The following is a 14109-nucleotide window of genomic DNA, read 5'->3' on the forward strand; positions in this document are numbered from 1 at the left end:
CATAAACTGATGCTGAGTGAGATGATTAGAATCAGAACAATTTGTATTATTGCAACAACAATGTAGAACAAACAACATGAATTAAGAACTCTGATCAAGGTAATATCAATAATGATTCCGAAAGTCTGAGTATGAAGACAGAGAGGTGCCAGGCTAATATGTAAAACAAGACCTACATTTTTTCGACAAGGTTAACATAGGAATTTGCTTTGCTTGATTATGTGTGCATATTTTGTTAACAAGGGATTTGTTTTTATTTTTGTCTAGTGTAGAGGGGCACAGAGATTCTTCCTAATTGAAAATTAAGGCATGTTTTTAAAAATAAAATGTAATACTACTAATAATAATGATAAAAGCTATGAGCACCTGAGATTCTGGAGGAGCCTAGGAGATAGCAAAGAACACACGTTTTTTTTTAATCAATTAATCATTTTTATCAATTAATGACCTCTTCATCTGAGTCTGCCTTTCATAAATTCCCTTGTAGAACTGAAGAATTTCAAACATGCAAAGAAAAGAAAATTAATTCATACATGTAAGCTTCAAGTTTATTCAATGCATATTTAGCTACCCAAAGTCAGCAGAAAACCTTGATCATAATACTGATTAGTCTTCTGAAAACAGGTCTCCAAATCCTTCTCTTCGACGTTTTTCTCGTTTTTTTTTTTTTTTTTTTTTACATTTTCCTATTCTTTTACCTTTTTTTTATTTTATATTTGTATATTCTCTTTTACATTTTTCTCTCTCTCTTTGACATTTTATTCATAGGATCACAGGATTTAGAGAAGTAAAGGGCTCTTAGAGATCATCTATTCCAACCCTGTCCTTTGCCAGGAAGGGATGAAATCCCAGGGAGGTTTAATGACTTGTCCAATGAGATACAACTAGTTTGTAATATAACTAGAATTTGAAATCCAATGTTTTTTTTTTTTCCCCCCATAATCTAGAAATACATTGTCCTTCTAATCTCCTCTCTCTTCTCCTCTTCCTTTTGGAATTTATCCCTCCCTGCTCTATTTTCCAATCTTCACACCTTCTTCCATTTCTCTCCTTCTCCTTCCTCCCCTAGAGTTCTAAAAACCCTCATAGTCCAAAGAGTGAGATAAAAGGAACTCTTTTCATTTTCCCTCCCCAGTAAGGAGCACAGTTTTAGACATAAGCTACTGGTGGGGACACAAACACTAAATTAGTAATTATTCCTTGAAGTGTCAGGGGAAAAATGTCCTATTCAATCCTATTGGGGAAGGTGAATCATAACAATAATAATTGTTGTTATTAGACTGTGGGTTCCTTGAGAATTCCTTTTGCCCTTTTTATATCCTCAGCACTTAGCACAATGCCTTGTACATAGTAGGCACTTAATAAATGTTCATTGACTGATTGAATAATAGCTAGCATGTATATAAAATTTCAAGATTTGCAAAGCACCTTACAAATACTGACTTATTTTATCTTCACAATAACACTGGTAGAAATTATTATTTTCTTCCTTTTATGGAAGAGGAAGCTTAAGCACTCAGATGTTAATTGATTTGCACAGGGATAGATAGTCCTGTGAGGCAGGATTTAAGACAGATCTTACAGAATCCAAATTCAGCACTCTATCAATCCTGCATCATCTAGCTACCTCATAAATTTGTAGACTATAAATTTCAGGACAGTAACAAAGTCAAATAAAAATGACAAAGTAAACATTATGTACACTTAAGATAAAAACTTAGAGAGTGGTCATTGGAGCCATTTTAAATCATATGGGGTTATTAAATAACTCATTAATTCTAATTCTTTTCAAATCCATTAATTTTGACTAGGTAAACTTTGACTTTTTGAATTCTCCATTATGACAGTGTTTTTGATTCAATAGCTGCAACTATAAGGCTGGAAGATTCAGTCTAAATTATTACAAAATCACTCATGTTCTATACTAGAATGTAAGTCCTCTCAAGACTAGTGTATCACACTGTCTAGTCAATGCCATCCAAGAAAATGAATGACCAGAACAACTATTCTTTGATGGTCACTACAGACTTAAAATTTGAACATGTATGAAAAAATGGAATTACTTAACTTAGGCTTGGGTCCTACAATCAGGAGAAGCAGGCTGCTCTAGTCTATACCAGAAACACAATAAAAATAATAATACTAATATGCAGAATTTATATCGCTGTTTACATATCTTTTCATTTGGTTCTCACAGCAACCCTATGAAGGTAGGTGAGTGCTATTATTATACCCATTCTATAGATCAGGAGACTGAGACTGAGAAAGGTTAAATGGTTTGCTTAGGTTCAGACAGTCAGTATCTGACTTTCTGTTCACATATGTAAACTCAGGTTTTCTTGATTCCAAGTTCAATACTCTATTCAATGTAGATAAAGGGGAAGGAACAAGCTTTATTTTAGAATCTACTAGGTTCTATGTTGAGCATTTCTCAAACAATATCTTATTTGGTCCTTGTCTACCAACTTGTGAGGAAAGTGCTATTACTGTTCTCATTTTACAGTTGAGGAAATTGAGGCAAAAAAGGTAAAGTGATTTGACTAGGGTCACAAATCTGATAAATGTGTGAGATTTTGAACTCAGGTCTTCCCAATTCAAGGCCCAGATCTCTATCTCCTGTGCTGGCTAGTTGCTTTTTAGAAACTGCTATGGGAATATTTTTGAAAACCTTTCTGTCTAAATGATTTTTCCTAATTCTAAAATGCCTGAACTAAATCTTTTCTTGGAAATGTTTCTGGTTAATAGAACTGGACTGCTCTGTTAACAATCTGGAGCAGGCTCAACTGTTAATCTCCTTGAATATCAAAGGACTAAGTTAATATCTGAGCAAATTGATTCTTAAATATTTGGACAGTTTTCCCGTGCATATGTTCAAGTCACTGAGATAATGCACAATAAACAAAAGGAAAATAAATGAACTAGTTTTCTTCTGTCCTGTTCAAAGATGGATACTAAGAAATTATCCCCATATAGGTAGAAAACTTAAAAGTTGGAAAAGTTTCTCTAGTTTTCATTTGTTTCTATTAATGATCAGCATTTGTTTGGGCATAAGGCTCATGTCCACATTTCCCAAAGGAGCAAGAATTAAAAGTTTTCTTTGTTGAAAATGAAATGCACTCCTCGAGGGCCAGCATCCGAGTTGGCAATACTTTGCTTGTTGAGAGTTTCAGCCAGTGCTTCAGGTCCACAGAGGAACACACCTATCCTGGTACTAGGGATGAAAAAAAATCTGGTATTAGGAGACATTACTGGTTTGTACAAAAAAAGGTTACGCTGCTCTTGAGTCAATTCCCATAATACCAAGTTCTCTGACATTTTTTTAAAGTGAGAAAACATTGTGGCTCCTTCCCCAAATCCCCAAGCAGTGAAAGGTACACATTTTCCTAGATTCAGGAGAATGAATTGGATTCCTTTGGGTTAACTCAACTCTATTTATAGGGACAGAATCATAATTTTAGAGGTACACAGCTATCTTGAAATAATGATATAAAGGTAGAAAATAGTTTGAAATGTTTTATTTTAGGGAAATATCCATTGCTTTGTGAATCTTCAGGGCTGCCTCATTTTGCATCTATTCCCAATTGAGCTATATCTAGAAACTGGGTCTTCAAGAGCTGTAGCATAGCAGCCAGCCTTTGGAGGTGTGAGCACTTTCTCATGCCCAGTGACACCCCAGGATCTCTTGGATCAAATGTATTCTAGTAAAATGGGACTTCCCTTTGAATTCTCATGGTGACAGGACTCCAATTAAATAGAGAAATAGAAAGATGATCCTGCTGTCCCATTATCAGAAGGACATTCTTTCAGTTACTTTTCCAAAAATAATGATGGTGGTAAATTCCCATTCTTTCTCACTGACCATGACCAAGAGCACACATTTAGTAGGTGATTGTCCAAATATGGAAAGTATTCATAGTCATAAAGAACAAAGACACGACTGTCAATTGTCTTCCTCAATAACATTTTGTTACCAAGGAGGCTTAATTTAAAGAAAGTGAATCTTTGGACTTTGGAAAAGAATCTGATGTCCTTGCTATTCTTATACCCCACCCAAATGCATCTGATTCTTCTCTCTATATTTTCAAGTCCACAGACTATTTTATCGAAGTACTTTGTTGTCAAAGGGAGAATACTCTTCACAATCCCTTACAGGATTCATGGAAGTGATGGTATCTAAGTTTGAACTTGTCTTACACAACACAAATTATCCTGAGTTCCAAAGAGCTAACAGAAGCATTTTTCTCAACTTCATAACTTAAACTTATCTTGAAGATCCCAATGTGAAGCTGCTGTCTTACTTTGGGTGCTGACTTGCAATAGTTTTGAATTCATTTTCCCAGTTGGGTCTTCCATACAAGGTCTTTTGTTTCAAGCCTGTTATTACATCCTTCTCTTCATCATGATGCACAGTAAAGTGAGTGGCCTATAGGAAAAAAAATGAAACCACTATAAGAGTCTGCAAAATTTTATTCTGACATGTTTTCATTTATTTCCCTTCTCTCTCCTACTTTTGAAGAACTATTAAAGACCTAGATTTTTTTTCATAATTCTGTGAGTTATAAAAAATTAGAGAATAACTAATTCTTATAACACAGTTTCTCTTTTTGCTCTCATTGTACTGATGTTTTATTCCTCTGAACCCAATTAAGGAAGTACCTCTGTTAATACAACAGATATGTACCTTAAATGTAAGTAAATGTATTTTTAAAATTAAATCATACTTTAGGTGAATTAGAACTGGGAGTATTATTTTATTTAAAAAGAAGCTTGAGGTAATTATTTTCAAAAATAAAAAACCTATATTAATTGAAATCACATTTGCTTATTTGGAAAGTTTAGATTTTCATAAAGTTGGCTTTATTTAAGTGAGTGCCCTTGCCTATTGGGGCTCCTAAGTAGGACAATGGATAGATCTGAATTCAAGTTCAGCCTCAGATATTTACTAGATATGTGAACTTGTGCAAGTCACTTAACTCTGTTTGCCTCAGTTTCTTCTTCTATAAAAAGGAACTGGAGAAGGAAATGGCAAACTACTCTATACCTTTGCCAAGAAAACCCCAAAAGGTATTATGGAGAGTCAGACATAACTAAACAACAACACCTTTGCATATTATAGCATTTTTTATGCCTTCATTTTTATCTATGACCTTTTTTAAACTTATGAAAGTGGAAGTTATGAATTGCCTTGTTCAAAATTAGTAGCTGTATTCACAATTATAGGAGCCTAGAGTCACATAATAATAGGTAGCATAGATGTATGTATGTCCATGTCTATTTATATGTGTACTGTGGCTATTTATATATATATATATATATATATATATGTATGTATATATATATATTTACACACACTATATATTTATATATATAGTTTTTGTATGCATATGCAGAGATACTAAAATATACATTGTATGTATATGTAGATATACATACATATATATAATATCTTATTGTATACTCTGCAAAGTACTTTATATATATTATTTCATTTGCTCCTGAAAGTTAGATCCTATTATTATTATTTATTTATAGAGGACTAAAATCAGGTTGAAAGAAGTTAAATAACAAGCCCAGATCACACAGTTAGTATCTGAGGCAAAAGTGGAATTTAAGTTTTTCTGATCAAAATTAGCCAAAAAATCTGCAAGACTTCTAGAGTGGAGAGAGAGAGCAAACCCAAGAAATATACTATTTTAATTCATACATTAGTATATGCCCCAGAGAGAGCTATGGATTACATGTAAAGGAGTCACATAGAGTCTGAGGAAGATGGTCTGGATACCATGCTCTCTGAGACTATATAGGTTTGCAGAGAGCTCCTGTTTAGGAGACTCAGATGGTGCCCCAAGGTTTGAGGTTAGAAGCAAGCCTTAGAAGACTGTTTAAACTGTCCTCAATGAAATAGTTTAAGAGAAAGAAGTAAATACTTGCTTTTCAGGCTCAAAGGTAAATAAATTAACCTGAAATTACAATGGTATAATTTCTTGTAAAGGACACTGGATTAGGAGAGAAGAAACTCAGATACAGAGGCTCAATTGTCAGTAACCTTCTGTGATGTTGGTAAAGTTAACTAACCATTCTTGGATACAGGTACCTTATTTGTAAAATGAAAGAATTGAACTAAATCAGGGGTTTTTAACTCCACAGCTCCCAAAGAGTCCATCAAAGGGCTATGAATTTGGATAAGAAAAAAAAAATCTTTATTTTCACTAATCTTTAATTGAACTTTAACTTCCTTCAATTTATCATTTCCTTCACATTCAAATTTCTTTCAGATGTTTCCAATCTTTCTGAGAAGGGGGTTCACAGACTTCACCAGACTGCCAGAAGGGGTCCATGTGATTAAGCGATTAAGTACCTCTGAACTAAAGGATCTCTAAACTCTCTTTTGTTGTTAATATTCTATCATTCAATGACTCCAGGAATAAATGATTCAGTGAAAACACTAAACTATAGCGCTCATGCCTAATTAGTACCAGCGAACATTTACTAAGTATGTCCTCAGGAGGAAATAGCAGTTTCAGGAAAGACACAGTCTTTGTCCTCAAAAAAAGTATAATTTATTTGAAAAATAAAAAGCCAAATGCTGAGTGAAAATACAAAACATGACTGCATCAAGCCTAAGAGGGAAGGTTGTTAGGAGGCAGGAAACTGTAAAGTCTATATAAATGTGGTGTTGTTGCTTTTTGATAAGGCAGTTAAGATTAAGTGACTTGCCTAAGGTCACATAGTTAATAACCATTAAGTGTCTGAGATCATATTTGAACTCAAGGTAGCCAGGTAATTCTAAAAAAAAAAAAAAAATCTTTTAACCTCTGTTACAGTTTCCTTATCTATGAAAGAAAAGAATGAAAAAATACATAAAAAACTTAGCTTCCATGATTGCTATGAGCATCAAATAATATAATATTAGTTATTCAAGCTTAAAACTGCACTAAGACTTTTCGTCCATCTTGTATATGCAAAGCACTTTATAAACAATAAGGTGCTACATAAATGCTACATACATACATAAATGATGATGATAATCATCATCATCATTATTATTAAGGTTGCTATTGTTTGAGGGCTTATTTTGCCCCATAGACTATAGATTTCATAAAGAATCCCAGCCTGCTCATGGTTTTTTCTGGTCCATCACGGGTAAGCTGTGAGAGAGAATGGATGGATTAGATCAATTCCAGATGATACATCTTCCAAATAGATATTGCATGACAGAAGGGCAGTCTGAGCATTTTTGTAGAGAAACAAAAGACCCACTTTGAATTTGTTACCTGAGATTCATCCCAGCCAGTAAGGTAGATGTTGTAACTAAGAAAATCAGCATTATTCTTCTCCTGCATTTGAGTCTCTAGTAACTGCAGCAGGTCTGCAAACCATTCAAAGGCATGTGTGTCTCGACATAGCCAGTAAAAATAGATCTGGGAAGCAAAGGGAACACAGGTAAACACAATGATATCACAAGGACCCTGGGACTCAGAATATCTAGAATTATATGCTATAGTTATATAAAACCTTAGAGAGATTAGATCAAATAATTGGGGCAGGCTAGGCAATTAGTGATTGGTCTAGCATCAATCAATACAGAAAAGTCTATGCAGACTGACAGTAAACCTCAGGGAAGTCTAATTTGCTGGGGTAATGGTACCAAAATGGCAGATTAGAGCCAGCAACCTAGTCGAACTTTACTAACATTTCCTTCCAAGTAACTTTAAAAATAAAAATACACCTCAAATTGAATTTTGGAGTGCCAGAGTCCACAAAAGATCAGAGAAGGGCATTTTTTCAACCTAAGAAAACTTTGAATGTTGGCAGGAAAGGTCTATGACACTGGGGAAAACAGCACTAGTGATGGGCATTAAGGTGGCTGTAATAGTGGGAACAGCAGTATCTTCAGCTCAGGGAAGTGTGGGTATCAGACAACTAGTCAGCAAGAAATTATAGGGGACACTTCACAGTTGACACTGATTGGCAACTCTATTACCCACATGCAATTCTGAGTCATAATTCCAGGGTGGAGAGGAACACTTGTGATTAGTCAAAAGGAAGCAGGGACTCAGCGCACAATTCAAAAACAGAGAGAAGCACTAATGTTTGTGATTGCAGGAGAACAGGAGAGCTAGTCACAGTTTCAAGGAAAAGAAGAGCACTATCTTTCTTATGAAAAACTGGAGCACAAACCTGTAGAGCAGTGACCACCCACCTCCCCAGATCACACCACTGTGATATCCCCAGAGGTAGCTCTAAAAAACAGCACCAAAAACCCTTGAAGTAATAGATAGTGCTTCCTAAAGCCAGGGTGAACAGGGCCCAATTTTAACATAAAGTTCAAAGTCAAGAAACAGGCTGGGAAAATGAACATTAAAAACAAACAAACAAACAAAAGAGAATTTGACCATAAAAAGGTATTACAGTGGCAGGAAAAATTCAGAACACAGCAATTTTTTTAAAAGACATACCCAAAGTCTCAAAGAAAAATGTTAGTTGGACAGAAACACAATAAGAATTCCTGGAAGTGCTATAGAAAGAGATGATAGAAAAAAAATTGGGAAAAGAAATTTATGACAAAAAGAATTAACAACTTAGTAAAGGAGGCACAAAAATACTAAAGAAGATATTATCATAAAAAATAGAAATACCTAATCTTAAGAGGCATATAAAAATTCACTGAAAAATAGAATTTCTTAAAAAACAGAATTGGCCAAATAGAAAAAAGAGAAGTACAAAAGCTCATTGAGAAAAAATAATTACTTAAAAACTAGAACTGTAACTAGAAGCCAATGACTATGACAGACTTCAAGAAACAATAAAACTAAGTCAAAAGAATTTTTTAAAATGTAAAATATTTCATCAAAAAAATCGACCAGGAAAATAGAAATAATCTAATAATTAATGCTTTAATTAATTAAGATAATTCAATAATTACACTACCTGAATATCATAATTTTAAAAAATCCTAGAAATCGTATTTTAAGAAATTATAATGGAATAATTCTCCAAAAATAAAACAGAAATTGAAAGAATACACTCATTACCTCCTGAAAGAGATACTAAAATGAAAACTCCCAGGAATAAATTCCAAATGTCACAATTCAAGGAGAAAGTATTTCAAGCAGCCAGAGAGAAACAATTCAAATATCATGGAACCACAATCAGGATCACACAAGTTTTAGCAACTTTCACATTAAAGAAATGGAGGGTATGGAATATAATATTCTGGATGAAAATATGATACATGTAATTCTCAAGAACTTATTATTAGGGCAGTTAAAAGCTATTTACATAGAGGGCATCAATACATGATGATCTCCAAAAAAATAAAGAGGTGTTGAAAGAGAAATTCTCTGGATGCAGAAGGAAAGGAGAAGTAGAATGGGAAAAAAAAATTATCTCACATAAAAGTGGTACACAAGGAAGAGCTTTTTCAGTGGAGGAAAAACTTGGAGAGGGAGAAGAGTGTTAGGTAATGCTTGAAATGATCATTGGAATTGATTTAAAGAGGGAAAAATACACACACACACACATACACACACACACATACACACACACACATAGATGATAAATCTATCTTACCCAAGAAAGAAGTAAGAGGAAAGGGAATAAGAGAAAGTAAAAAGGACCAGGAATAATAATAATAATAATAATAATAATAATAAAGATGGTGGATTAAGAGATATGGTCAAAAGCAAAGCAAACTTTTGAGGAGGGACAGGATAAAAGAGAGAGAGAAGGATAAACAGAAGAACATAGTGCAGAGGGAAATATACATTTAAAAAACATAACTGAATTGAATGAGCTCACACATAAAAGGAAAACAGATAGCAGAATGGATTAGAAACCAGAATCTAACAATATGTTATTTACAAGAGACACATTTTAAACAGAAAGACATGGGGTTAAAATGAGATGGATCAGAATTAATTATATGTCATTTAAGTAAAAAAGGCAAAAGTAGTGATCATGATCTCAGACAAAACAAAAGCAAAAATAGACTTACTTAAAAGAGATAATCAAGGAAATTATATGTTGATTAAAAATACCATGGATAATGAACTCCATTTTTAAGGATAATGACTGAATTAAAAATTTAAAGATAAAAGTGGCGGGGAGAGTCATTTCTATCTGAGGGTTTTTAGAGAAGAAAGTGTGGAGATGTTATGATGGAGATCATGGAGAAAACGGAGATAAATGAAATGGAGATAAAAAGAATACATTAGTGTAAAAAAGAGGAAGAAGGGTGTGGAACTTGGCACTTCTCATAACTGAGGTATATGAAGAGAAGAAATTACAAAAAGGAAGAAGTAGGGGGAATAGGCATCAAAAAAAATCTCATTCTCATTTGAAATGAGCAAAAAAGGATTGAATACAGTTTATTTTATAAATACATTAAACTCAACAAAATTCAAGTGGGACATAGTCATGGAAAAAGTCTGTTGAAGGAGGAGAAATAACATTGGGAAGAAAATAGTTACAAGCAAAACAAGCTTCTTGATTCTGGGATTTTTTTTAAAAGAGGAAAAAAAGGGAAAAAAAGAGAAGAGAGAAGAGGGAAAAGTGGAGGGGAAGGGAAGGGAGAAGAGGAAAGAAAAGATCTAGAACTTTAGAGGATGGAATGGGAGAGGGAGGGGGAATCTTAGACTGTCTATTAGACAATTGAGGAATTGTCGAACAAATTATGTCATAAGAATGTCATGAGACATTATTGTGGTGTAAGAAATAATGAAAAGATTTCGGAGAAACTTGGGTATTATGAACTGATGGAGTGAAATGAGCACAAGAAAAATAACTCATGCAAGAACAATAACATCATAATGAAAAATAAAATATTATGAACTCTTATCAATGTAATAACCAACCAAGTCTTCAGAAGAACAATAACCAAGCATATTCTCCACTTCCTAACAGAGGGATGAACACAAGCTGAAGAAACCTGCATTTTCAGACACAGCCACTATGTGAGATTCTCTTTGTTTAACTATGTTTATGCTTTACACTCTTTTTTTCTCCCATTTCTCTTGCTTAATTATATGAAGGGAAGGGAAGGTTGGCAATATTGATTTTAAAAGAAAAAGGGAATATTGTGAATTTTTAACAGAGAGAAAATAGAAATTCAGAAGGAAATACAAACAATAAGAACCATTTTTAAAGTAACATATAGAATTTATTGTATACTTTGAAAAAGAAAGCCATAGTTTGAAATGGATATTCATGTTTTCATATGTAATCCTCTTTTTATGATCTGCTATGTGTATGGAGATGCATTTTGTTTAAGTTCAGAATAATAATAAAAAAGAAATAATCAAGAAGCAGATTTAGACATGGTATAAGGAATAATTTTTTGACAGTCAGACTTGAACTAATGTAGAATGAGTTGATTCAGGTTGATAGCTTCAGAGATAGGAGGGATCTCAAAGATCATTTGGTACAGTCTTCTAATTTTACAAATGAGAAACTGAGGCTCAATAAGGTTAAATGATTCGTCCAAGATCATATATGCAGTAAATAGAAAGTCAAGACCTTAACCTCGGTGTTTGTGCTTTAATCATAAAGTCTAGAGTTGGAGGAGATCTTCAAGGCCAGAAAATCTATTATCTACCTGGAGAAGAATGTCCTCTACAGAACATACATCAAATGGTCCTACAGACACGGCCTGAAGATCTGCAGTAAAGCAAGGGAAGTGGGATAGGAGGGAAGGATGCTTTCTATCCATTTCACCTTGATAATTACAACTCTTAGAGAGTGTTTCTAGATAGTAAGCCAAAATCCATTTGCCCCTTCTCTTTTCCTTTCTCTGTCTCCCCTTCTTTTTTTCTCTTTTTTCTTTTCCTTTTCTTCTTTCTTCTCTTTCTCTTTCTCCTTCTCCTCCTCCTCCTCTTCCTTCTCTTCTTCCTCCTTGTTTTTGCTGTTTTTGTTGTTGTTATTGTTGTTCTCCTCTCTTCCTTCTTCCCTCCCCCACTCCTTAAATTTTCACAGTTCTTTTAATTAGTCCTTATATAGCCTTGAGGCCTAACTTTGGCTTTTGAGGTCTTCAAGCAGAAGCTGGATGACCATTTGTTAGGAATGTGATTTCTGTTCAGTTACCAGTTAGAACAGTGACCTCTGTGATATATCAACAGAGTATGAAATTCTGTGATCTAATCCAATATTTTCATGTTTATTTCATTTTATTTGTTTTATTGATCAATGCCTTTTTCTTTTATAAAAAGTTATTTCCATTATGCTCTCCCCCACAGCATAAAACTGTCCCTTGAAACAAAGAAAAACATTACTAAAACTATATATATAATAACCATTTTAGAATATATGTAACATTTGGCAACCATAGGTCTCTCCTCCACCCCCATTCACATATAGATTCTCTAACTTGAGGAGGAAGGTTTGCCAATACTAGCCATTGACTTGTCTAATTTCAGTTGTCTTTTAGCATTATTTGCATTTACATTATTCCAATTATTGTATCTACTGTTTTTTTATGAGCCCAAAAGGTACATTGACTGCACCAAGTTCCTACTAGGAATAAGTAGTAAGTACTGGGATTAGGATTTGAACTTAAGTCCTTCTGGCTCAAATTTATATCTCTTAGTATTAAGTTTAGAAGGAGGTTTCTCAGCTTTATAAACAATTTAAAACACTCATTAGATTGGTTTCCATTGATTGGGGAATGGACAAATAATTGTGAAATAAAAATATGAGGGAAAAATAAGAGAAGATTTTTATGAAGCTCTCCAGAACAAAACAAGAGAAACAAGAAAATAATAAACTCAGTAGTGATAATACTGTAAATGAAAACATTAAAACTTAAGTTGAATTTAGACAAATGACAAGAAACTCTATTGGTTTTATAAAACACAATATGAAATATATTGCCTTCCTTCTGGTGGAAAGGTGAGGGATTATGCGTAATGCTACCAGATATGTTTTTCACTGTTGCAAGGGAGAGTTTAAATGGGTGAGAAAGGGCTTGCTCAGAGATAGTAATGATGTTTTTTAAGACTATAATTAAAAAAAAGAAAAATATTAGGTCCAGCAAATTTTCATTTAATATATTTTTGCATGGCCTCCTGCTTCAGTTGATAATTTCCCTTTCCCTCCCATGCTGTTCACTATTTTCTGTACACTCTTCCTTCTTTCATTAGTCTGGAAGAACACAGGCATTTATAAATAGATTTCATTTTTTGGTTTCTAGAATCCTTTTTTTTCAATTTCCCCATCTCACACAAAAAAATTGGCGACAAAAGTGGAAAAATGATGAGTTTTTACTTCACTTGATACTCAAAAAAATTTTTGTATCAGGCCATTATGCTTGAAACTAGAGCTACAAAGACAAAAACAAGTTAAGTCCAACTTTATAAGATTTGTTCTATTAGGGTATGGGAATGAGAGGAAGGGCCAGATTCAACATGTCCACATATGAATAAATTCATGCACTCATGCAATCACCCTTTCTTCATTAAGCCCATTCACAGAAAGAAATAGCAGAGATACCTTCCTAAGGAAAGAGTATTCTGGATTTTCCTTCTTAGAAAGTGAGCATCAGGGTACATGAATTCAGTAAAAATGACTAACTTTAACTATTATTTTTTTTTTTTGATAAAAGAGGTTTATTATTATATAAGCAAAGTTAAAGTATAGGAGAAGGTAGAGATAAGGAGGGCACTGGACAGAGGGTCCAGTGGACAGAGGGTCCTCACATGGTAGCCATGTTTGGAATCTCTGCCTACTTTAACTATTATTAAGTACAAAAAGTATATATGCTAGAAAACCTACCGAGAATAGTTATCTTTCATTTTTCTAGTAACATTGGGTGGAGATTATTCTTAACAAGTCATTAAAATGATTTCTCCCCTTCTATAGTCTGGTCAAAAAACCCATCTCATTTTTATTCTCCCCAGATATTTTCCTGGCTATAAAGAAAATGATTCTGAAATTGCTTTCTAAAAAAGAAGATCTATCAGTTGGGGGAACAAATTGTGGCACATAAATCTAATGGAATATTATTTCATCACAAAAACAATCAATATGAATAATTGAGAGAATCATGGGAAGATGTATCAACTGATACAGAAGGAAGAAACCAGAACCAGAAAAACAATATATATGATGACAACG

General features: G+C 33.7%; 1 protein-coding gene across 2 annotated transcripts in view; it reads right to left on the reverse strand.

The window, feature by feature from the left end:
- Positions 1-430: 430 nt before the first annotated feature.
- Positions 431-14109, reverse strand: part of LOC127553929 (cytochrome b-245 heavy chain) — a 41119-nt gene continuing 27440 nt past the window's right edge. For both annotated transcript variants that reach the window (XM_051985045.1, XM_051985044.1), the window contains 3 exons: positions 7275-7421; positions 4299-4423; positions 431-3211 (listed from right to left, as the gene is read on the reverse strand). In XM_051985045.1, the coding sequence (XP_051841005.1) occupies positions 3085-3211; positions 4299-4423; positions 7275-7421 (399 nt within the window). In that variant the 3' untranslated portion in view covers positions 431-3084. The remainder of the gene's footprint in view (positions 3212-4298; positions 4424-7274; positions 7422-14109) is intronic.

The sequence above is a fragment of the Antechinus flavipes genome, chromosome 3, assembly GCF_016432865.1.
Source record: "Antechinus flavipes isolate AdamAnt ecotype Samford, QLD, Australia chromosome 3, AdamAnt_v2, whole genome shotgun sequence".
NCBI classification, from domain to species: domain Eukaryota; kingdom Metazoa; phylum Chordata; class Mammalia; order Dasyuromorphia; family Dasyuridae; genus Antechinus; species Antechinus flavipes.